Source organism: Myripristis murdjan, chromosome 15 (genome assembly GCF_902150065.1).
Source record: "Myripristis murdjan chromosome 15, fMyrMur1.1, whole genome shotgun sequence".
Classification (NCBI taxonomy): Eukaryota; Metazoa; Chordata; class Actinopteri; order Holocentriformes; family Holocentridae; genus Myripristis; species Myripristis murdjan.
Window position 1 is genome coordinate 30,623,311 of NC_043994.1, and position 26,439 is coordinate 30,649,749.

General features: G+C 43.1%; 1 protein-coding gene across 9 annotated transcripts in view; it reads left to right on the plus strand.

Annotated features, from left to right (window-relative positions):
- LOC115372362 (stromal membrane-associated protein 1-like) overlaps positions 1-26,439 on the plus strand; it is a 134,865-nt gene that overhangs the window by 16,216 nt on the left and 92,210 nt on the right. For all 9 annotated transcript variants that reach the window (XM_030070189.1, XM_030070191.1, XM_030070190.1 and 6 more), the window contains exons 2-4: positions 1,541-1,674; positions 6,109-6,194; positions 14,734-14,809. In XM_030070189.1, coding sequence (XP_029926049.1) covers positions 1,541-1,674; positions 6,109-6,194; positions 14,734-14,809 — 296 coding nt within the window. The remainder of the gene's footprint in view (positions 1-1,540; positions 1,675-6,108; positions 6,195-14,733; positions 14,810-26,439) is intronic.

Consider the following 26,439-nt stretch of genomic DNA (forward strand, 5'->3'; position numbering starts at 1 on the left):
TCTTGTCATTTCAAGACCTTTCGGCTCAAACTTTGGAGGTTTCCCTTTGAATTGAAGGTTGACATGGTTCCTCTGTGGGCTGAGTGAAATTATTTGACCCTTGTGCTGCTGAAATCTTTTCAAAACTCCATTCAATAAACTCAAAAAATGCCAGTGTCAAAGCTAAAATATATATATATATTTTTTTTCCAACTAAGCACCTTAACCTCTTCAACTCTGCTGGGTTTCTCATTACAAACTCACGCCGCGGTGCCGAGCTTTGTTCAAACCCACAGGACTTTATTGTAAATGATAGCAGACATCCAGAGGTTTCCACAGATTCCCAGCATGTGCTGCTGAACTCCAGGGAAATGTGTTTAAAATGATGCAAAAACAGACAGTAGATATTTTCTAGATGATCTGATGCAGCAGCCATCAAAGAGCAGGACCTTGGCTTTGAATATTTCTCTCAGTATCAGTGTGATGGAGCTTCAGTGATACACAGAATATACCGTATTTCACCAATTAATCGCCCGGCCGCAAATAGCCGCCGGGTTCTTATAAACGCCTGGGGTCTGCACACATTTTGCATATTAAACGCCCACCCGAATAACCACCGGGGCGATTATTTGCATCATATGTAGGTAACCCAAAATAAGGCTATTCACCTTATTTTTGCAGAAGTAAACAGTTAGCCGCACAATAACAGTGCGGCACTTCCGTTTACTTTCAAAATAAGAGCGCTAGCTAACGTTAGAACAAAAGGGTGTACCGTAATATTAAATCGACCGACTGAAAATATGTTGGACAGTAACTGTCATCACAATAATGACCTGGTGCAAAAATAAATAAAGGCCTGCAGCGAATAGCCGCCTGGTTCTTTTAAACGCCCGGGGTCCAAGTTGATTTTGCATATTAAACGCCCGGGCGATTAATTGGTGAAATACGGTATTTGTCCTACAATATGGAAATAAATGTTCGTTTTTCCTTTAACGTACTTAACTACTTATGGTGAATTTAAACGTTTAATTGAGGCTGTCAATCACTCAGCTGAAAGCGTGCGCCTTCTCAGTGTCTTCAAGGATATGAGTCTTTTTAAAGCTCGTAATTTTTCAAAAGTTGACCAAGTTGAAATGAATTCAGTCCGGCTTTACTTGTCTTTTGTTGAATTTCACCTTTTACCTTTTTATTTTGTGATGAGTGATTTTTTTTTTTTTTTTTTTTTTTTTTTAATCTCAGGAATTAGAATCAGATAATATCCGTCGGTGACACATGAGTTCTGTCCTATCGTCCTATTGAGATGTACTGATGAGACCTGGGGTGATTCCTCCGAGCAGCGCTGATGAGAGTGTGTGTAGAGACTCTCAGTGAAACCCGCGGCTAAAGGATGTAATCAAACACTGAGCGGTTTGATCAGCTTTTGGTGGATATCCAATGTGTGGAGCTGGGATGTCTGGACAGTTGCACGGCGTTGATGAAGATCTGTGCTCAAGTCCTTGTTTTTTCTAGTTTATATTATCTAAAAGTTTTGCATCACAGCTCTCTCTCTCTCTCGCCGCAGGTCCGAGGTGGGCGTCCTGGAACCTCGGTGTGTTCATGTGTATCCGCTGTGCCGGCATCCACCGCAACCTGGGCGTCCACATCTCCAGGGTCAAATCTGTCAACCTGGACCAGTGGACCCCGGAGCAGATCCAGGTAAACACACACACACACACACACACACACACACACACACACACACACACACACACACACACACACATACACATACACATACACACACACACACACACACACACACACACACACGTTTTCTCTTGTTGTTGCTGTGTACAGTGCGGTTTGGCTGTGTGTTAATTAACTCCATGACTGACTGCTTTGGAGGCTGTGTGTGTGTGTGTGTGTGTGTGTGTGTGTGTGTGTGTGTGTGTGTGTGGTAGATGTGAGCACACACACGTTTGTCAGTGCGGCTTGTTTTGGTGAACGTGGTGCTGCACAGTGCTGCGTAGCCCTGACCTCGGTGTAAAACAGCACAGGGCTGCAGAGCGTCTCGTCAGGGGAGAGTTTGAAGACGCTCCCTGGAAACGGCACGTCCGGTTTGTCCTTCTGTCTGTGCAGAAACACTTTGCATTTTTTTTTGGTATATTTTTTTTTATTTGATAGAGATAGAGCACATTAATGAGCATCAATATTAAACAGAAGATGTAAACATGCTGGGCTAAGCAAGGATGCTAATTTTCATCTGTCCTCCTGAGGCAGGTAAAAAAAAAAAAAAACAACCAATAAAACACCTTATTAACCCCTTCATTTCTGTTATTTAGTTTAGCATATGCACATTTTTACAGTCACCATACAAATACAATATTAAAAAGATACACAACAGGACACATAGTGTTCACTGCAAAAACTCAAAATCTTACCAAGATTATTTGTCTTATTTCAAGTCATAAATGTCTTATTACACTTAAAATAAGACATGATCACCTCAGAAGTAAATTGTTTTTAGACAATTTTCACTTGTTTCAAGTGAAAATTCACTTGTTTCAAGTGAAAATTTGCTTGTTTCATTGGCAAAATTTGCCAGTGGAAAAAGTGAAAATTCACTTGAAATAAGTGAAAATTAGCTAGAAACAAGCAACAAATTTTGCCAATGAAATAAGCAAATTTTCACTTGTTTCAAGCAAATTTTCATTTGAAACAAGAGACAATTGTCTAAAAACAATTTACTTCTGAGGGGATCATGTCTTATTTTAAGTGTAATGAGATATTTTGACTAGTAATAAGACATTTTTGACTTGAAATAAGACAAATAATCTAAGATTTTGAGTTTTTGCAGTGATTTTGTTCATATATCACAGCCATAGCTTTATTAGTATTTGAATATTTCAGTTTCTTGGTAGATGTCAGTATGTCAAAGCTTTTTCTCTCTTTCTGTTCTGGTCTCTTTTGAAGCTTTTGACTTGGAAAACTGGGAGGCACCAACTGTGGCTGCTTCAAGGGGCAGGGAACTTCCTTTTCTCCATTTTTAATTTAGAGTTATTGCTTTGATGTTAAGTTTGTGTTTATTGTGTAGTATGGTATGTTACTTAGTATTTTCTATATTATTTTCCCAAACCTGGCCATGTGTTTAATGTGTGTTTAGTCTGTCTTGCTGTTCTCCTCAGTTAACTTCTGTTTAGTTGACCTCATTTTCAGGCCTAGAACTTTTGTCAGGTATCTTTGTTTTGGATAATTTGATTATTAGGGGTGTTAATTACGAGTTTCGTCATGATAAGATATTATATAGCTTCTTTGTAAAACGAAACAGTATTTGCCGACGTCACAAAGTCTGCCATGATACGATTTCGATTCGATTCAGGTGCCTGTGATCGACATCAGAAGATGCCATATTCTCATTAACACCTGTAGTTTCTGTACATAATACCAACTCACAAAACAGCAAAAATATGATTTGACAAGTTTCTCGACAACGGTGTGAGGCCTCATGTCTTTGCAAATAAAATATGAAATGGCAGCCGTGATGCTCACTGGATGTTGTGAGGAGGAGGCGGCGTCCGGCCTGCTAACTTTAAATGCAGCTTGAGGGTCAACGCCCTGTGGACCTGGGGGTCTGAGGGTCTGGGGATCTGAGAGTCTCAGGGTCTCAGGGTCTGGGGGTCTGAGGATCCCAGGGTCTCAGGGTCTCGGGATCTGGTGGTCTCAGGGTCTCGGGATCTGGTGGTCTCAGGGTCTGGGGGTCTGAGGGTCTCAGGGTCTGGGGGTCTGAGGGTCTCAGGGTCTGGGGGTCTGAGGGTCTCAGGGTCTGAGGGTCTCAGGGTCTGGGGGTCTCGGGGTCTTTGGGTCTGGGGGTCTGAGGGTCTCGGGGTCTGGGGGTCTGGGGGTCTGAGGGTCTGGGGGTCTGAGGGTCTCAGGGTCTGGGGGTCTAAGGGTCTGGGGGTCTGAGGGTCTGGGGTCTGAGGGTCTCAGGGTCTGAGGGTCTGAGGGTCTGGGGGTCTGGGGGTCTGAGGGTCTGGGGTCTCAGGGTCTCAGGGTCTCGGGGTCTTTGGGTCTGAAGGTCTCGGGGTCTCGGGGTCTTTGGGTCTGAGGGTCTCAGGGTCTCAGGGTCTGGGGGTCTGAGGATCCCAGGGTCTCAGGGTCTCGGGATCTGGTGGTCTCAGGGTCTCGGCGTCTGGGGGTCTCAGGGTCTGGGGGTCTGAGGGTCTCAGGGTCTGGGGGTCTGAGGGTCTCAGGGTCTGGGGGTCTGAGGGTCTCAGGGTCTGAGGGTCTCGGGGTCTCGGGGTCTGGGGGTCTCGGGGTCTGGGGGTCTGAGGGTCTGGGGGTCTGGGGGTCTGAGGGTCTGGGGGTCTGGGGGTCTAAGGGTCTGGGGGTCTGAGGGTCTGGGGTCTGAGGGTCTCAGGGTCTGAGGGTCTGAGGGTCTGAGGGTCTGGGGGTCTGAGGGTCTGGGGTCTCGGGGTCTTTGGGTCTGGGGGTCTCGGGGTCTCGGGGTCTTTGGGTCTGGGGGTCTCGGGGTCTTTGGGTCTCGGGGTCTTTGGGTCTGGGGGTCTTTGGGTCTGGGGGTCTGGGGGTCTCGGGGTCTTTGGGTCTGGGGGTCTCGGGGTCTTTGGGTCTCGGGGTCTTTGGGTCTGGGGGTCTTTGGGTCTGGGGGTCTCGGGGTCTTTGGGTCTGGGGGTCTCGGGGTCTCAGGGTCTCGGGGTCTTTGGGTCTGGGGGTCTCGGGGTCTCGGGGTCTTTGGGTCTGGGGGTCTCGGGGTCTTTGGGTCTCGGGGTCTTTGGGTCTGGGGGTCTTTGGGTCTGGGGGTCTGAGGGTCTCAGGGTCTGGGGGTCTGGGGGTCTCAGGGTCTCAGGGTCTCAGGGTCTGGGGTCTCAGGGTCTCAGGGTCTCAGGGTCTGGGGTCTTTGGGTCTGGGGGTCTGAGGGTCTGGGGGTCTGTCTATGTCAGGTTACTAGCAGCGTTGCTCTTTCATAGAAAACAAACAGGCTCAGTCTATTTTCAGTTGCAGTCTGACCTTGAAAACCTGCAGTCAGCCCCTCAGGCTTTTCCTGCATTCTGTGTGTTTGTTAGTCTGTGTGTTAATGAATGATGCAGCATGGCGTGCTGTACGCTGGGCTGTGTGTGTGTGTGTGTGTGTGTGTGTGTGTGTGTGTGTGTGCACGGTGAGGAATCTGTCCGTCCAGATAAAGTTGGACAGGAAGTAACGACGTCACTGGGACAAACTCTCAGCTTTTGGTTTCTGAGTTTTAAATCCTTAACCAAGTACCCGGATAATTATTTATATCCCCAGAATAAATAACACACACCAAATTACCTATTGAATTATTAAATAACTTGTGCATGCCTATATGAGTTGCATGCACACAGACACACACACACACACACACACACACACACACACACACACACTCATGTATAGGGAGGATGGGGAACTGTCGAGAGTGATTGGTGTGTGTGCAGGTGTGTTTTGTCAATAAGTAGCGTGTTGCACTGATTAAATAACACATCAGGTAGAGACGCGTGTGTGTGTGTGTGTGTGTGTGTGTGTGTATTCAGCTCACCTGAGCATGCCTGTAGTTTATTTAATAATCCAGTAGTTAATTTAACAAATCCAATTGTTTTGTGTGTGTGTATATGTGTACTGCAGAAGTGTGTCTGTGTGTGTGTGTGTGTGTGTGTGTGTGTGTGTGTGTGTGTTTGTGTGTTTTCTTCAAGGCAGTGCCTATCCATCAGTAGAGTGAGAGCAGAAACGGTCTCTCTCTGAATGTTAATCGCTGTTTTCAATGAGTAATTAATTCTGGATGGCTGATTATTCCGACTCCGTCTCCACTTCTCCTATCATCATCCCATTCATCACCCTCCTCTTAATTTAGCCCTGACACATACGACTACGGTGCTGCTCGCTGTGTGTGTGTGTGTGTGTGTGTGTGTCAAAGGGAACGAGGAAGGGAGTCACGCCTTTGGGCAAAACGACGTGAATGCAAATGCGCCGTTAGAAAGAACTTGCTGCGTGTGTTTGACACAGTTTGAAGGAGTTTTTCCAGTTGCATCCCCGCGTATCACTGACACACACACTCCCCCTTCTCTCTCTCTCTCTCTGTCTCTACCTCTCTCTCTCCCTCTCCCTCTCTCCGTGCAGAGCATGGTGGATATGGGAAACACCAGGGCCAGACAGCTGTATGAAGCTCACCTGCCAGAAAACTTCAGACGGCCACAGACGGACCAGTATCCTCCCCCTAACTGTCTGTCTGTTTATCTGTCTGTCTGTCTGTCTGCCTGTCTGTCTGCCTGTTTATCTGTCTGTCTGTCTCTCTGTCTACTTGTGTGTGTGTGTGTGTGTGTTTGTCTCTGTCTTTCGCTGTCAATTAATCTGTTGACTATTTTTAAGTTAATCATCAGAAACCAACAACAAAGTATTAGTTTTGCGGCGGCAAATGACTAAAACCTATTTAATTAGCGAGTGTTGGTTTCAGCGCTAATTCAGTCAGTCCCCCCCCACACACACACACACACACACACACACATCCTAAATGAACTGGCTTGCAGGAAGAATGCGTCGATGTCAGTGTCCCTCCTGATTTAAAATGCCATGGCTGTCTAATAACCCCCCCCCCTCTCTCTCTGAGCTCAAATCCCACATGGTGCTGGGATTTGAGCTCAGTGTAAACAGGTTAACTGGCGTTTATCGGCTTTGTGCAGTGACGCAGGGACGCGCCTCAGACGCAGGCCAGACCTCGGTGGATTTTTAACTTGCATAATGTGATGAATTACAAACAGATCGCCGCGTCTTGGCTTGGACTTTTAGTGAAAGTGCTGTTGTGACCGTTTCCCGTGGGGCTGGGAGACCGTGACACCGGTTAATCTGAAAATGTGCAAACAGGACTTATGCTGATGTAAACACTGACAAATGCTTTTTTTTTTTTTTTTTGAGCAGGTGGGCCTGGGCAGAAAAAAATAAAACAACATAAAACCTGCGTGCCTGGTGTGAAAGTGGTAGCCTCCTCTCCTCCTCCCAGTGCAAAGCAGCTCCAAGCGCGACTCCGGTGTGTTTTCTGGTTTCCGAGCGTCTCAGTCGTCATTTTCACGTTGTGCAAACAGCAAAAGTCTCTTCTGTCCATCTGAGCTCCAAACAGCAGCTCTGAAGTCAGTGCTGCAGGTTTCTCTGCTGTCTGAAGCTCATTATCAAGAGCTCTGATTGGTTTACTGCATGTTACGCCCAAAACACAGCCAGGATTAATGAACAGACTCAGACTCAGTACGAGCCTTTAGAGCCAGGAGCCTGGAGCAAACAGCCTTTTCTCCACCGAGAAAACAGCAGACGTGGACTTGGACACGCCCTGAAGGATTCAAGGATTCAAGGAACTTTATTGTCATACCAGCTCACATTTACATGTTAGTGGTACGAAATTAGGACTCAGGTCCCGGGATAAGCCTAAATAAATAAATAAAGCAAGGTAAAAAAAGAAGTGTAAATATAAAAAAATAAGATACAAGTATTAATAGTATATATGAATATAAACAATATGTATAAGTATAAACAGTATGTATCACTATAAACAGTATATATAAATAAATATAAGCAGCCCATATAAATATAAACATAAACAGTATATATATATATATAATAAATATCAACAGCCTATATAATATAAACAGTATATATATATAAATAAACAGCCTATATAAATATAAACAGTATATATATAATAAATAAAAAGCCTATATAAATATAAACAGTATATATAATAAATATAAAAAAATATAAACAGCCTATATAAATATAAACAGTATATATGTAATAAATATAAAAAAATATATAAACAGCCTATATAAATATAAACAGTATATATATATAATAAATATAAAAAATATATAAACAGCCTATATAAATATGAACAGTATATATATGATAAATATAAAAAAATATATAAACAGCCTATATAAATATGAACAGTATATATGTAATAAATATAAAAAATATATAAACAGCCTATATAAATATAAACAGTATATATATAATAAATATAAAAAATATATAAACAGCCTATATAAATATGAACAGTATATATATGATAAATATAAAAAAATATAAAAACAGCCTATATAAATATGAACAGTATATATATGATAAATATAAAAAAATATAAAAACAGCCTATATAAATATAAACAGTAGATATATGATATAAACACTGTATATGAATAGAAAATGGACCTGAATGCACCTGCACTGAGCTCTGCAGGCCGGGAGCTCAGATCGATAAAATAGAGCCCCAAGAGTTGTGACGCCGTGTTGCCTCTGTGTCGGATCCGGTGCTATTGAACGCAGAGTCACTGCCACATTCACAACGCGATGCCAAGTTTGTTCTTCGTCTCGTGCGTTTGTCGGCGAATCAGGATCATTCTAACAGACGAGCCAATCGATAATCAGCACACCGCCACACAAAGCGGTGAGGTTATCGAACAGATGAGAAACATGGAGGTGTAAAAGGTGGACCGCTCTAACAGGGCTGTAGTCAACCCAAGAAAATCTTGGTTGACTAAAGTCCTGAAATTTCGACCAAAAGTCGACTAATTGGGGGGCGGCGGGAATACAAAAAAAAAAAAAAAGTTACTATTTTTAGATGAATTAACTGGGCAGTAGCCTACCTGGTAGCCTTGTCCGCCTAAATGAAGTATAAGTAAACATAAACAACTAGTATTTGCATTATATTAAATCGTTTTTGACCTCATTATTTTGCACTGACTGACACACTGGAGTCGCTCGGCTCTGACAGGCTGCATCACGTGCACCTATGAAATATCACAGCCTGTGATTTCTGAAAATAGGACTATGTCAAGGGGCATTGTTGCGGGGGTGTGCGCCTGCAGTTATAAAACGATTATTAGACTAAAACTTTTCTATTCTTTTCTTTACTTTACAATTCTGATATGTTTATACTCCAAACTGACGGAGCAACCTAACACAGACATGTTAGCTTACCGGTGATATACCATGTTGGTCGTTGAGCTGTGGTACGCAAACTGTTGTTTGCAAAGTTTGCATTCGACTTTTTATATTCTATTTTGGTAAAATGCTGCCACACTGACAATGTCTTTGACATGGCAGAGGACTAAATGTTCATTAAACGTTCTTAATTAAGCAAATATTCAGAAAACCAAACCTAATTTTTTCTTCAATTCAGAACATACAGGCCTACCTGTCTGTCTCCAGTGGGTTGGGCTAATCCAAACTGTGAGAACAAGGGGGGTGTTCTGCAGACAGACTGTTACCTGGGAAACAGGCTGTTCTGAAAACACCCCCATCAGCACTTAGTGCTTTACTCCCGATCAAATGACCACGGCAAATAATCGACCAATTAGATTTTGGTCGACCAAGAACGTATCGACCAATAAATCGACCAGTCGACTAACAGACTTCAGCCCTATGCTCTAGTAAACTGATATCCAAACATTAGTGTCAGAAAACAGAAAAAGCAGTGAACGTGTCATTGGCACACCTGCTTGTGAATCCTGTATCCAGCCTGTAAACCTGTTTGTCAGCACGGATTCCCATTAATGTATTAATTACGTTTAAATTATACATCACCGACAGTTTCATGTTCTCCAAGTTCAGCTGTGTAAATGTAAGACTTTAGGACCCACGCTCTTTGTGTGTGCAAGACAGTTATGAATTTGAAGAGAAGAAACTCAGGTGGGAACATTTTGACGATTTTTGTTTAAAACGTCAAATCCTTGTGAATGAAGCTTCATCACATCCACCTGTAAGATCGCTGTGCGTCTTTCATCTCAGAGGCGAGTCGCTTGATGAAACACGAGGCCGGTCGATGATAAAATATAAAACTGTCGCCTGCGGTGAGTTAAGAGCCGGGAGCTTTCAGTGAAATGTAAGCCGCCGCAAACGAGGCAGGAACACATTATAACGGGCGTATCTGTCCAGACGTGATCTATGTGAGTTTTCCTCCGCCTGCTGCTTCATCCAAACACCGGCTGCTAATTAAGTTTAAAATAGTTTAGGAGTCGAAATTGAAGGCGTCGTGCCGTCTCGCAGTCCAAACTTCAATCGAGAGACGACGGCGTGTTTGCTTTTTTTTTTTTTTATGTCCGTTTCCTGTGTCCATCTGATTTTATTCTAAATTAATGCAATAAATCCTGCCATTACTCATTCACTTAGTCACAGTTTCATTTGGACTTTCCAGTGTTGATATTCACCTCAGTATCAACCTTTTTGTCCAATTTTAACATTATACACTCCATTATACACTCTTTATTACTTTTTAGCATCACTAATTTCACCTTGTGCTTAAGTGATAAAGCAGCGTATTTTTCTTTTAATGCTCTTTTGATTTTAGTCGTGTCTCTAAATCCACTGAAAATGTGTTTTCCGAGGTTTTAAATAAATAAAATGATGGTGATGATGAAATAATGTTACCCATTTTTCAATTAAGTTTTTTTTTTAATATTCTTTTTTTTTTCTTTTGTCAGCAACTGTGAAACGTTTATGTTAAAAGATGCTCTGAGAATAACTAAATTTATTAGTCTGACATCTTCATTGGGGTCACATGGTGCACATTGCCCACTCACTGATTGGCTGCTGACTTAAAGGACTCACGCAAACAAAATCTGCATTTAACCGTGCCGCTGCGATATCTGCGATTGAACAAAAGGCAAATACTAGTCTGCTAAATCGTTATCATCAAACTTCATCTGAGCGAGCAGGTCCAGAGATTATTTCCAGCTCGGGAAATAAAAAGTGACAGACGCCGTCGTGTCATCGCTCCGCGCGTTGAACGCCGCCGACGCCGCCGGCGGTGTTTGTGCGCGCCGCGGAGGAACGCCGCCTTCCAGTTTGCCCTTTTCCGCTACAAGACAAGACAGCTGTGTAGTTATCATAACGGCATATGTTCATATTTCCACCACCGGGCCCAAATAAATAATCTCCCTGTTTGAAATGCGGCTCTAATACCCTATCTTGTATCTGGCAGGCCCATTTGTGCGGGTGGTCATCATTCTTCAGTCTTTTGAAGTCCATTAGTCGTCCTGACAGCAGCGCCGAGGGCTGAAAACAGCAGATAACAGACCCAGGATTAAGGGAGGCACTGTGTGTGTGTGTGTGTGTGTGTGTGTGTGTGTGTGTGTGTGTTTTTAAACTCACACATCAGTCCAGGCTGGTCGTTTAGTGTGTGGTTGTACGTGAAAGACAAAATACAGTTTGATTTCCTTGTTTTTCAATGCAGCTTGTTCTCTGTGTGTGTGTGTGTGTGTGTGTGTGTGTGTGTGTGTGTGTGTGTGTGAGGGTTTTCCCCAGTTTTTTTTTATTTTCTCCCAATCGGTGTTTGCTCTGTGATTATTTGCGTGGGTGTGTTTGTTGTTTACCTCGGTGTAGACGAGGGTTTGACTGATGAGGTTTTCACCTGCGGAGCCGCCGCTGACGTTTTTCTGGATCGAAGCCGCTCGCAGATCGTGGACGAGGCGAACGCCGGCGCACGTCCGCACCAGCGGTTTTAATCTGGCGCAGCCTGAACCGTCAAATCACCGCCGGGAAATTCAGGTTCTTTGACACAAGAGTGTTTATGGAGCCTTCTGACAAATTTAAAAATAGAAAAGACATTTATTATCGTGTTTGATGCATCCAGAATATGTTGCAATTTACAAACAAAAATATACAGAACACATTTTTAACCTCCTTCTGTGTCTGCTACACGGAAGCTGCATCAAATCTAGGGTTAGGGTTAATGTATATTTTTAATTGTTCAAGAAAGTGATCTCAAACAAGCGAGGACAGGCGCAGGGACACAGAAACACACAGATTGCTGGGCAGATAGCACGATAAGGGACGGCGATAAGCGAGGGCTGCAGTGGAGCTGAACCCAGAGCTCATATTCAGGTTCGATAGAGGATCTAAAGTGACAGAAAATCAGATGCATGGGATGTTACCTGAACGCACAACTGATGAAGATTAAAAAAAAAAAAAAAAAAAACACAAAATGTTTTAGCTCATATCTGTGTTGTGGTTATTTTAACAGACCACAACGAAAGTAATGATATAAATGTTATTGTTATTAAAATGCCATAATATTAGACACCTATAGAATTGAGGAAAAGACAACAGCCAGTTATTTTGCACAGGTATGTCAGCGCTCAGGTGAGTTTAAGAGGTGCTCTCGAGTGTTTGCGTAGAATAAATCTCAAATTTTCTTAAACTGCATAAGTGGGTTTTAAGAGCAAATTCGTGCGTAACAACGCTTGGTGAATGAGGCCCGACGTCCTCAACATTCACAAACCACAGAGTTCATGACTGGATGTGGAAAGAAAAGCGTTTCCTCTGGGACTATTTCCTCTGGCGGAGGAGGGAGCTGTATTTTTTTTTTTTTTTTTTTTTTTCCATTCCGTCCAATTTCAAGTCATCAGAATACGAACAGTGCTGCTGCTTTTAGGAAAACGGATGTGGAGGACTTCAGTTCAGTGGACTGCGTGGAGATCCGGCTGCTTGCTCTGGGAAAAGACCTGCAGAGATGTGAATTTATACCTTTTGCACACGTTACGCTGAACACGCGGGATCACCGACGCGCTCCTTTGAACCCTCCTGCAGTACGGCCTGTTTTAAATGTCAGCCTTTTTCTCGATTCCGGCTAGCCAACGTATCGTTTGGACAAAGACACCGAGGAGTCGACCTTGATAAAACGCTGTGTTGCACGTCCCTGCCACGCGGCGCGGCCCAACATCCGGCGGGCCCCGCTGGCTCCAGTCAGCAGGAATAAATAAACGTCCTGTTTGAGATGCAGCCCCAGTAGCCCATCTCTCTCTCTCTCTCTCTCTCTCTCTCTCGCTCTCTCTCTTGCTCTCGCTGCGCTCGGTGGGCGCGGGTGGTCATCATCTTTCAATCTTTTGAAGTCTATTACTCGATCCGACAGGAGCGTCGCTGCTGAAATGAGGAGATAAGAGAGTCGGGATTAGGGCTGCTGTAGTGCCTGGCTTTGAGAGGCTGTGTGTGTGTGTGTGTGTGTGTGTGTGTGTGTGTGTGTGTGTCGTCTCACAGTGTCGGTGGCAGCAGATGATGGTGTGAATCCCTTTCTAAACATGGCACCACATGCTGATCTTAACTGCTGTTGTTAAAGTGACAGAGAATTTACATTTCTTTCATTGGGAAACATCCGCTTGCTTATTCATTTATTCTGTTGAGTTAACCTTTATTTTACCGGGACGGTTGCACCGAAATGAATTACAGACTAAGACAAACAAATGTGCCGTTTACACAGCTCATACAATATGAAAAAAGAAGCCGGAAAAAGCCCAAGTTATACCTCCAAAAGTTATTTAACAGCAGCTTAAAGACACCAGGGGGAACCATATTATCTGGAAAATTAGTTAAAAGCCCACAAAACCCTTTTTCTGCATTTCTGGTAACAACATCAGATGTTTTGATAAATTCCTGAAAGGCTTGTTTTACAGGAATTTACCAGAATGTGTTTTCCAACTCGTTTTGACACATTTGATGCATTAATTTTCTTTCTTTTTTGGAGTGAAAACCAGGCTGTTTTCTCCTTCAGAAAAAAAAAAAAAAAAACAACATTAACAAACCAGGACGGACGACTATTTTTAGGTTGTGGACGAACTCCAACTTCGTCCTGCAGTCTGCGTGGAAAAGCCACGAATCTTTCCATGAGGGTAGGAAACGCTGCTGTGTGTGAGGAAGCCAAGTCGTTTTGCTTTGATTTGGAGGAGCAGCGTCTCTCCTGCTTTGGGATTTTAGTGCCAGGGAAAGTTTTGGATGCCCGGTTCTGAGGTTTTATCCTGCTACTGGATAAAAATATAATCATCAGTGGATTTCTGTTTGAGTATGTGAACTGGACAGCCTGAACTTAGTTGTGCGTCACTTTGGAAATGCGATGTTGACTGGACAATTCCACATCTGACCACTTAATTTATCTTAATGATCTAATCTCAATCTAATCTGATTTAACATGGGATTTCTGGAAAGCCAGTAATTTGAAAAGCGAAAAGACCTATGAATCTGAAGTGGGGAAAAATGCTCATATTACTCTTTTTATGGCTCATGGAAATTCAACATTTAAGTCATGAAAAGTCACGGAAATAAACACTCAATGTTGCTCGTTCACTTTCGTCATCCATGTTCATATTTTGGGGCAGTAAAAAATGAAATGTGAGATTATGTGCGTTTATTCTGCTGTGGTGACGACTCGGCCATCACAGCCTCACAAACTCTTCATCCAAATGATATTTACACCGACTGTATATTTAAATTGTTTGCATTAAAGTAAGCCAGTGTTCTCCAATCTACAGTCAGACTTTGTCATTGAACTTTTTTTTTTTTTTACTTTTTATTTACATTTGTATCATGGATGTGTTGAATTGTAAACTCGGTATCACATATCAAATTTTAACATGAAATAATAATATTCTCAATCAGAATCAGAATCAGAATACTTTATTGATCCCCAGGGGGAAATTACTTTTTATTACAATAACAACTCCCACTCCAAGTGTACAAGTTAAAAGAGCAAATAGTCAAGAAAAATAAAGAAAGGAATATAAATATAAATATAAATATATATAGAATAATAAAAAGAAAGAAAAAATATATGTACAAGTGCAAAGTACAAAGTACAAGTACAAAACACTAAAAGAAAGAATAATATTCAGTATGAGGTGATGGTAGCCTGCGTGTGTGTGTGTGTGTGTGTGTTTGAAAGTGTGTGTAGATATTTGCATGCAGTGTTTTAGTCCCTAACTCGGCCCGTCAGAGCGGTGGAGGTCTTCATCCGGGACAAGTACGAGAGGAAGAAATACTACGACGAGAACGCCGCCGTCACGGCTCCGGTGAGTATCAGCGACTCGCTGCTCTGCTCTGACCAGGCTCACTTATTTTCATAATTTGGGTTTTTTTTTTTTTTTGAGTTTTGAGTTTTGAGTCTGATGAAAATTAATAAACTGTCAAAACTTTCCGAAATAAGGCTTTGCAAATGTCTTTTGGGATAGAAAACTGATTCAACTTGTTTATTGAGACGGGATGATTGTTTAATAAAAAGGATGTTGGGCTGAGCAATATAGTGAAACAACCCAAAAAAAAAAAAAAAAAAAAAAAAAAAATCACTGTTTACAATGGAATGATATTTTTTCATATTTTCATCTTTTTTCTTGTTAACTGAAAAAAAAAAAAAAAAAAAACTATTAAAACAATGTGCTCTGTGCTGGGCTCCGTACCAGACAAACACGTTTGAATGAGAAACTGAACCAACTTCACTTGATTTGGATGTAATGGATTTACTTTCTCATTCATTTTATTTTGAAAATTCAACGTTAAGCTATGACCAGCGTTTTCTTAAATCTGATAATGCTACGATTCCTGGTGCGGTGCTTTCGAGAGCCATAATGCGAATTCAGTTCAAAAGAATTGGGTCGCGATCGGTGTGTTTTGTCACATTTTCATCTGCATCCAAACAACAACAACAACAACAACAACAAACAAAAAATGCAGCTCCTTTCATTTGGAGGCCAGCCCAACTCTGATCCTGTCAGATGTTTTCAAAATAAAAGGCTGTTTTTGGATGAAGCCAGGCATTAAGGTGAGAAAATCAATTGCACATTTCCATCGACGTGCAGCTGTCAGGGCAGAATCGGAAAAATGGGACGAGGAATATCTAGTATAAGAAGACGCTCCTCTTTCCTTACACCAGATCCTGTTTTGCAGCTTGCAGACGCCTCGGTATCGTCACGTCAGCCGATAAAGAGCTGGACAAACCTCAGCGGCTCGTCCTGCGCTCACATGCTCAGCGAATCAAAGTCCACACAGGATGAACTCTGGCCCTGCAAGACAGATCAAAACGCAGTCTGATAATTTTATTCAGGAATATTTGAGCTTCAGAACAACCCGACTGGAATAAGATTTCCTCAGAACAGAGCGGGCGAGGCGGGTCGGGACGGGTCGAGTCACAGCGGCTCAACCTAAAACCAGAGCCGTGAAGAAAACGGCTCTCTGCCGAATAAATAATCTGCCGTGTTTTATCAGTTTTAAAAGGCTGCTGTTGGGTAGAATCCAGCAAAATTTACCTCTGTTTGGTTTTATGAAATATAAGAATTCACCCAGTATAGTTATAGATGCAGCTGTTAGTACGGATCTAAGTGTGTTTGTGCAAGTAGTGTGTGTGTGTGTGTGTGTGGGCTAGAGTTCTCATATTCTGCCCGAACCCGACCCTACCCGACCCTATCTGACATTTTCAGGTAGGGTCGGGCCTAAAATGCATATGAATTGGTCGGGTAGGGTCGGGCTTCGGGTTCTGGTTCTGTGTTTTACTGTCGCCGCTGAAGGACGAAATATAAATGAGGCAGGCATGAAGCAGAAGGAGAGAGAGAGAGAAGAGCGGGGATAACAGTTTAGTGCTAAATTAAACCATTTTGTGCAGAACTACAGTCACTTTACTAACTTAGCATGTTTTATAAACAACTGAACATGTGAAGCTGCCTTTCACCAACTGTTACACTGCAAAAAGTCAAAATCTTACCAAGATTATTTGTCTTATTTCAAGTAAAAATGTCTTATTTCTAGTCAAAATATCTCATTACACTTAAAATAAGACATGATCACCTCAGAAATAACTTGTTTCAAGTGAAAATTTGCTTGAAACAAGAAACAAATTTTGCCAATGAAACAAGCAAATTTTCACTTGGTCACTTGTGTCACAAGTAAAAATTTGCTTGTTCCATTGGCAAAATTTGTTTCCTGTTTCAAGCTAATTTTCACTTGTTTCAAGTAAATTTTCTAAAGACAAGTTATTTCTGAGGTGATCATGTCTTATTTTAAGCGTAATGAGATATTTTGACTAGAAATAAGACATTTTTACTTGAAATAAGACAAATAATCTTGGTAAGATTTTGACTTTTTGCAGTGTAGGCGACTATAAACAAACACTTTGATCTCGGCGAGAGGCTGAGACGAGGGAATTTTACCTGCTTGACTCGGAGGCTGGCTGTCAATAAAGCCATGATCCGAAGCTGCATTTCATATCTTTATTGTTAAAAACTGTGAACCAAACAGCATTTAAAATCATCGGCAATGCGGTCAGCAAAATGTGAGCCTCCCCCACTCACCCCCCCTCTCTCCAGCTCATTAAAAAAAATCCCGCTCTCAAACAGCTGATTTCACTACTACTAATCAATCAAAAAGCTACTCGAATTTGAGCCATCGTGCTGCTAAATAATGGCGAATTTGGCGATCTTTTTTTCCCCTCTCCTTTCTTTTTTTTCAGGCTTTGTCGGGCTGTCGGGCCTTAAGTTCGGCTAATTAGTAGGGTAGGGTCGGGCCTCGGGCTGGCCTCGTCGGGCCCAGTTAAGGTAGGGTATTAATTTTCAGGCCCGATGAGAACTCTGGTATGGGCAGGGGTTTGTGCATAATCTATATTTCATGTGTAAATAGTGACATAAACTTTGACATGGTCGCTGAAATGGTGTTGGCTTTGTAGCGTCTGTAATGTTTTAATTAGGGTCGGGGTCGGGGGATGCATGTGCAGTATCAGCGTATTTCTCCCCTCAGATAGATGATATTTTCTCATCTGTTGCATTTTGCTGTTTTTTGTCCTTTTTGACCAAATGCTGACACGCGCTCATCATAAAGCTCTCAGATGCGTCTGATTCCTCGTCACATGCCTTTTGTGGCAGGAAACTGAGCAGAAAATAAACGCCACAGGGCAAAAAAATGTTGATGTCTGCTTTCTGCCGCTGTCATGTCAAATAAAACTTGAAATGGACTATTTATCATATTTATGATCCCGTCCCGCCTGTTGCTTGCCAAGCGCTCATGTTCGGCTCCCAGCGGCCCCGTGTTTCATCCGTCCGTTCTGTGTAAAGTGTGTTTTTAGGGTCGCCAGCCCCTCTGGTAATGCCTGTAACCTGTCACCGCGCTGATGGCTCCTGAGCCCGAGTGGCTGCTGAGGCAGGAAAATCCCTTTTTAACGCCGAATCCTCTCAGCCTGCCGGCGTTTTGATTCTGACGCTGACAGACAGTGAAGTGAGCGTGGCGAGAGGAGAACGACGTGTGTGCAGATCCTTCTCTGACGTCCACGGAGATTGTCTGTCCGCATTTCATTTCATTTCATTTCATTTTTATTATACAGGAAATATTTAAAGTAACATCACGTTACAGTTAACTGGCCCGACTCAGGTAAAAACTTAGTTTGCTGAGACCGTCCTCCACCAAAAAAACGACTGCACAGGTCGTTTGCACAGCGGCTTATGGAGTGGTGAAGTCCCGCCCACCCACTTCCGGTACATGGGTCCTCAAAAGCAAAAAATTATGAATGCGATCCAATGGGTAGATAAAAATTATTTTCTGGTCCCGTTTGAATTGTGCCATGGATTTCACATATGTTGTTTGTGATATTTAAAGATCATTTTTCACGCAAAGAAGACTACAATTTAGCGCGAAGAATATTAATAATGTTAGGTTTTGTGTGAGCCGCTTTGTGAAGTACAACTCTTCGCTGCTCTCGGTGCGAATGATATACGTCACCACCCGCACTGGAAGCCTACAACAGACATGGCCATTTCTCTGCTCCGTGCTGAGTTTGTGAGGTTCTGAGTTTTTGAGGTTCTGAGTTTTTGAGGTTCTGAGTTTTTGAGGTTCTGAGTTTTTCCGCCCGGCGGCGGGGTCCGCTCGCCCTCCCGCCCGGCCCGGCGCTCCGTCGGCCCTCGGAGACGCGGACAACCGGGAACAAAACACACCGGTATCTTGACTTGAATCTGGATGGAGGGAAACGGTGATGACGTGACGTCACATACGCGACACAGCATGTAGTCTTTCTAATTGTGTTTTCTCAGCAGCATTTAACTGAACAATGGCGCAATAAACGGTCAAACTCTTGACATGAAAATTTGTTATTTCATCCGATAAACAACATTTGTGTAATCCATGGCATAACGACGGGGGGACCAGAAAATAATGATTTTCTGTCCATTGAGCACCATTCATTTTTTTCGCTCCGAAAGGTCCCATGGGGGTCTACCGGAAGGGGCGGGACTTCACCACTCTATTACGACCAACAGTTACCTTTTAAAGTGAAGCGCCCCCTAGTGGTTGTGGACGTAACAACAAAGGCGTGTGTCGTGAAGTCAAGCGACGTCCCTGGAGTTCGATTCTGATTATAAAGCGAGTGTGATGTTCGTTTCCGGCTGTTTGTTTCATTTCTTTCTGCGCATTTACGATTATCACCATGACGACAGGGCATCTACCCTTAACCCTAACCTCACCCTTAAGCTTAACCTCTTTTTTTAAAAATTTTTGCCGCCTAAATTGAACCAAACTGAGAGTTTTGACACTCGCACACCACTGCTTGCAGCATTTCTCCTTCAGCTGGTAGGGGGCGCTAGTTTAGAAAACGCTCCTGTGGGTCAGATTAGAGGGAAGGAACAAACGATGTGTGTGGCCAAAGTCACGTTTCAGTACAAAATTAAAATAAAAATAATAATAAAAAAAAAAAAAGCATGACAGCTGCAGAGACGGAGGGAAGAAGACGGTCGGTGTGTTTGTGAGTGGGCTGCCTCCACCCTGAGCCAGCCTCTGTGTGAAATAATGGGTTGGTGTGTGTGTGTGTGTGTGTGTGTGTGTGTGTGTGTGTGTGTTTGTTTGTGTTCAGGTACACCTCTGTGATCACTGAGCCTCCAAAGCCTCCATGTTATTCTGCCCAGAATCTGTGGGTCATTACACTTGCTAGCAATTTGACTCGGTACCTCTGGCAGCATGCATGGCATCAAAGGCATACACACACACACACACACACACACACACACATACAATTGTTGACTTGAAAGTAACACAGCAGGGAAATGAAAACCCAAGACAAAACTGCACACACACACACACACACACACAAACTTACACACACACACATCTAAAATCCTCGACAATATGAAAAACTGCAGGGATCGCATGCATACACACAACAACACCAGTACACAGTTTCAGAAAGATGAACACACACACACACACACAGCGTACTCTAACAGGGAGGTGAAAACACTCTCTAACATGTAGAACACACACACACACACACACACACACACAGAGCGACCAGGCTCCATGAGTGTGAAGTGCGTTTCCCTCACACGTCTTCGTTTCCTCTCCGTGTTCCTGCCGCTCGTCGTCTGTCTGTCTCTCCGTCTCTCTCCCTCTCTTTCTTTGTCTTCCTCTGAAGCGTCGCCAGCAGCCAGACTGTGATCTAGGATCTGTTTCTGCCACCCACGCAGACGGCTCGGCTTTTATATGCAAATTAATTATTAAAAACAACTCATTATCACTTTAAACCGTTTCGTGCAGATGGAGGAAGAAGGAGGAGAGGGCGGGCTGCAGTAACCCTGAGCTATATTCTCTGAGAGTGTGTGCGTGTGTGTGTGTGTGTGTGTGTGTGTGTTGAATGGGAACCAGAGGGATGATTTTGTGTTTCTTTGTCTCATTTGTTGAGCACTTAGTTGAGATTTGTGTTTCTGTGTGTATCTTCGGCTGATAGGAACGATGTTTGCCGGGATGTCAGGCCGATATTTGGCCTTTTGGAGGTAAAAATCGGAAACGGTCGGCGCCGTCAGCCTCTGATGTGACGATGCAGTTTGAATTTTTTTCCTTCCTGTAGTGGCACTAAAGGCCCAATCTTGTGCCACCCGCTACCTGCTGCCCAGGCGGCTTCAATGCGCGCCCCGACGGAGCCTCGCCACGCACACGGTCGGACTTGATACCGGGACGCCGCCGGAATGGACTGAGTATATTACTCATATAGACTGTTTAGAGGAAAGACTGTTTTAATTGGACACTTACGCCAGCACGTTTTATTGTTTTATCATAAGCCAGCAGCTGTGCTATGTTTTTATTTTTAATATTTTATTTGCCCAATCTACCTTGTCAATAAATTAGTTTACACATAGTTCCACCTCTGCCTCTTGTGTGTGTGTGGTGTGGCCCAGGGATTTTACTCAATCAGTACAACCTTGTGACACGTCCACTTGGACACATGTGGCTCCACCTCCCGAATTAACTCGCCTATAATAGAATATATAATATGTATATAAAGCCAACTTGCTTTAGCCTCAGTAGAAGCCCTGAGAAAATCTACCTCCCTCTCTCCATCGCGGGTTTAGGATTTAGGATTTAGGATAGCGCAGCCTGCCCTTAAAGGCAATGGCACCTGGCACACTGATTGGTTTAACTGGCGTAACGCCCAAAACACGCCTATGCATAATATAGCGGGTAGCGGAGGTGTTTTGCGGATAGCGGGAGGTGCACAAGATAGCAACTTTTACGGGGGAACGCCTCTTCCTAAATCCTAAATCCGCAAAAAGCGGGTTTAGGGAGTCTGGCGCAAGATAGGGCCCTTTAAGTTTGATTTGATTTTGACTCTCGAAAGCGTGTGCATGTCCGTTTGGAATAACCTTGAGATGAAGATAAAACTCAGTGGTAACATGATCATATTTAAACTACTTTAAATTACAAACAATTCTTTATGGATCACTACAAGTATCTGGAGCTGGTTAAGCGTTAGTTGACTTGCTTGTCATATTGTACAGGTATGATGTGTGATACGATAACTACAGTACAGTCTAAGCACTTTTACTTGTATAGCGCTTTTTTGTGTCTTTCATACTCACTGTTGTGACACATATCAGAAGGTTTTTTTTTTTTATATACGCTATTTTGTACCTTTGTACTCCCATTTTTGTGGAAACACGACATTGAGGAGCGTACTCTTGTATTTGGAAAAGGGGGGCAGGATACAGATGAGCTATGCGTCCTCCTCTCCCTCCTCGAGCCTTTTTTTGTTGTCTCTCTTTTTTGTATCTTTTTTTCTTTTAATCACTTTTTTTTTTTTTTTGCTGTGTATAGACCTTGTGTCTTGTGATTGTTGTTTTTTCCGGCATCGAGGTAAATAAAGAAACTGAAACTGAACCTGATTGAGCTTCTCATGGTCCAGTATTTTAAAAAAGAAACAAAAAACTGCAAGGCAACGCCTGCAAAATCAAAATAACCACATGATCGCAGAATGAATCGTATCGGGAGGTTCCTGCTGATTCCCATCCGGCGTCGGGAAGATAACTCGGGAAAAGCGCTGGATGGATTTGCACAAAGCTCGGTGGGACGGTGAAGAGCTGATGATGTTTTTTTGGGGGGGTCAGTCAGACTCAAGGGGGCGGGGCTTAGCACAAGCGGGGCCACAGTTTACAACCGCATCTACGTGACGTCACGGAGCCCAGCAGGGAGGCCGCTCATGGGTCGAGGCGGCGCTCACAGCCTTTCTCTCAGGGTTTCTTCCATTTATCCCCTTTGGGCCTCTGGGGGTTTTTCTGGGAGTCTTGGCAGGTTGTTCTTACCTGGCTGAAAGGTTCAGGTGAGGGGAAGTCGCCGTGTGTTTGTTTTCTGTCAACTGAGGGATTGTAAAACCCTTTGAGACTAAAGGCTCTTTTACACTCCCTGGAGGCGGCGTTGGTCTGTGAGGTCGTAAAAACACATCGCCACAGAGGGAGGGACAGTTTTTTTTTTCTCTCTCTCTCTCTAACATTATCAGTAAGAGAAATTTCTACTTCAAACTATTGGCTGCACGTGCTTTCCTGCGGCGCTGCTCCGTTCGGTCGGTGTCCGTGAGCTTCCTGCTCAAATCCTCACGGAGGTTTTCGTCTTTAAAGTGTCACAAATAAAACCAGAGGCTGATGGGAGGTGATCAGAGCCCAGAGCGTCTTCAGATCGCTTCCCTCGTCTCACCATCAGACAGAAGAATTCATTTAACAGTAATATGACTGCAGAGGAGGAAGCCAATCTGGTGTTTTTACTCAATAAATGACTAAAACAAGTTATTTCTTTCCAAAGTTATAATCAGTTTATTTCCTGTTGACTGACAAATAAATCAGTCCACCACTCATCTCAGGACTATGCTGATCGATGACATATTTATGGTTATAATTGATCAGTGCCCTTACACACCTGATCCCGTTAAGGGCTTCGTGCTGATTGGTTGAAACAGATGAAGGTGTGTGGTCTTGAATTCAGGCAGGTGTGCCAGAGTAGACACCTGCAGGACAAAGGGTCCTTGAGCACTGGGTTGGGAACCATTAAATCACTGGTGCACCAGTTTTTTTTTTTTTTTGGAATAAGACGTCTGTAAGTGAAATATTCGTAATGAGACATTTTGAGCCGTATCATCAAAGTATCATCATCCTCGGTTTCAGTTTCAGCGTTTTAGTGTCTCATCATTTTAATGCTGCCTCTCTCTCTCGACAGGAATAAAATTCTGCAGGAAAAAAAAAACTCAATTTACTTTTTTTTTTTTTTTATGGCATAAGAAATCAAATCAAATTCAAATTTAAGGTTACTGGAAATTGTCACCTCACAAGCTGTGATTGGCTGAGTCATACTCTGCACCTGCGTGGGTTGTGCGCTCTTGCACGTGTGTATTTGTGTGTGTGTGTGTGTGTTTGAGTGTGTGTGTGTGTGTGTGTGTGTGTTAGACAGCGAGAGAGAGAACAGTGTGTCCCGGTTTGATGGACAGCTTGCGTGTCTTTGTTCGCAGTGGAGTGTGTGAGCTCATCCTCTTGAACTGTCTCACCCACTCTTCTGCCCATTGGGTTCATTGTTCTGCCATGAGTGTGTGTGTGTGTGAGTGTGAGTGTGTGTACGTGGCATACCACACATTACTTCAATGTCACCGGAGTCAACAGAGCATCAGAGTGCGTTTCTGAAAAGGCTGTGATTGGCCTAGAAATGTCGCAGGAGAGCAGCGCGGTCACCTTAACAGCCGTGTGATTGTCCTGGATTTCCATCAGCCGGCCGCCTTTTCTCCGTAATTACAGATTTAATTGAAGATTTCATCTCCCGACGTGTGCATCGGTGGGATGCAACGAGACGTGGCGCTCTCTTCAAATCCGATCGGGTTGTTTTTTTTTTTTTTTTTTTTTTTTTTTTTATCACAAACGGAGAGAAAAATGAAGCACAAATTCTAGCAGAGCCGTGCATCATTCAGTGTTTCCTCTCGTTTATTTGTGTCACGGCGTCAGAAAGGACTTAACAACGATAAACAGTATAATAAAACCTTAAAAGACACAGAAATGGAAGCTAGGATCAGGTAACGAGAACAGAAAGGGGGGCGAGCAGAAAAATGTAAACACCAGGACTAAAGTAGAAAAACAGTAAATGATTAAACCCGAGAGAGTCAAGCGGAGCAACACCGATAAAAGACACTTGTGATAAAAAAAAAAGAGCTTTCAAGAGACGATCAGCGTCTAATCATCATAATTTATCACTGACAGAAGATCTCGTCAGTCATCAGTCATTCCTCCACTTTGGCCCCAGAGATGTAGCTGATGTAAGCCCAAGTGGATCTCCTGGTAATCAGATTACAGATTAGATGCAGGGACTCACCATATAGCTGAGTTTATTGTTCAGTATTTATGCATTTTCTTAATTTGCACAGCAATTAAAGCAGCTGCTGGTAGCTCTGCTGGAGGTTTGCTGCACACCAGGCTCCTCTCTCTGTTTGGGTGTTTTGGTTTTTGCTGCCCCGTGTCGTCTTTGTTGTATTTTTAAACTGCTGCAGGACAGATTTCCTCCTGAGGGACGGTAAAATAAGTGCAAAAAAGAAAAAGAAAAAAAACCCCTCAAAGATCTGTTTTTTTTTTCTCACTTTAAAACCTCCCACTTGGTGCTGTGCTTTTGTTAAAGTAAGGGTCAAGTGTCATCTTAATTAGTCTAACTAATGGTGAAGACTTATGCACAGTTAATCCTGCACAGCGTCCTACAGCTGAACACCAGAGGAGCACAAACCGAAAAATAAAACATCAAATAAAATGCAGTCAGTGGAAACTGCAGGGCGAGGCCCGTTCTCTGTCGCTTAGCCGGTTAAATTTTCACCACCACGTCTTCATTACTTTGAAATGAGACCAAGAAAATGGACACAGAAGGCAAAATTTCACAACTACCGCCAGTGGACATCAGTATTCATGTTTGTAGGCTGTTTTCACGTCATTTATCGCTGCTTTTGGCGGCCAAATCGCAGGAGTGACAAGCAGCAATTCAAGAAACTAAACTAAAAAAAAGTTTTAGGTTGATGCATGTAAATATCTTAAAAATAACCTCGGATACAAGGACTGGTCAGGCTCTCGCTCTCAGAAACCTGATTTACTCACTCAGTCACTGCTCACTCAGACCTGCACGGCATTATGGGTACATTTTCATGTCAACAAGGTAAAAAAATGATGATTTTTTTACCTTGTATAGAGGGAGTCTGCTATTATTGCAGGGGTCAGCGAGCAGCCCGGCTGTTTCACATCTTCTCGACAGACACTGTAAGGAATAATCTTCTTTTTACTGTAACAGAAGTGAATCAGTGACGTCCGTTTAACCTGAAGAACCTGCAGACGACCTCGATCCACGTGAAGCCAGTTTGCTCTGTGCCTGTAAACACAGACACAATAAAAAAACTGCTGGATGTCATGTTTAAATAATTATTTAGTGTAGTTTGCTCACCAGCTGGTTGTGAACACGTGCAGTGACGAGGCGGAGCCCAGCAGCTAAATTTCTAAATCAGCTTACTTACTAGTTATCCAAATAACAAACCCCATAAAACAAACAATGCAAACAAAACAACAACAACAACAACGACAACAAGTTGAGGTTGACTGTTCGCTGTTCAGGTTGATTGAGCTGACTTTATTGATTCCTCTGGCATGACGCTGAAGTCTTTTAACCATAATAAAGCTGCTGTGAGGAACCACTCACGACTTTTCTTTCCTTCAAATTCCTGAAATTTTGTCTTTTTACACATTTTTTTTTTTTTTTTTTAGTTTTCTCAGTTTAACTAACGAGGTGATATTATTTAAACATAAAATCCAGAGGTGGGATCACTGACTCGGTTTACATGCACTGAGCGAAATTTTACATAAATAAATGGTCAAGGTCTTCCTGAGGTTATTCGGGTTAAATAAACACCACGTCAGTCAGTATTTGAGAACAGACAGTTTGCCGATCAGAATAAATAACTGATTGTCTTCCTTCTCTCTGTTCAAATCATTTTCATATTAATACTTTGGGTTTTTCAGCTGCTGGTCAGACTCAGGAAGACATTTGAAGGCCTCGCTTTGGACCCTGCTGACTTCCAATGAGACACTTTACACACTAAATAAAGAAATAATTGATAAAAAAATATATATATATCGATAGATGAATCAGCAGGGAAAATATTGATTAGCTGCAGGTCACTGGCTCTGTTGGTTTGTTTTGCACCACAGAAATGAAGCTGTTAAAGGTTTACCGGGCGGACGTGGTACCATCTCTCTCTCTCTCTCTCTCTCTCTCTCTCTCTCTCTCTCTCTATCTTTCCTCGCCACAGCAGCAAAGCCAGACGCTTGTTCATCCTCTCCCGCTCGGCTCCCACTACTCTCGTTATCTCCTCTCCCCTCTTTATCATTCTGCCCCTCTCCCTCTC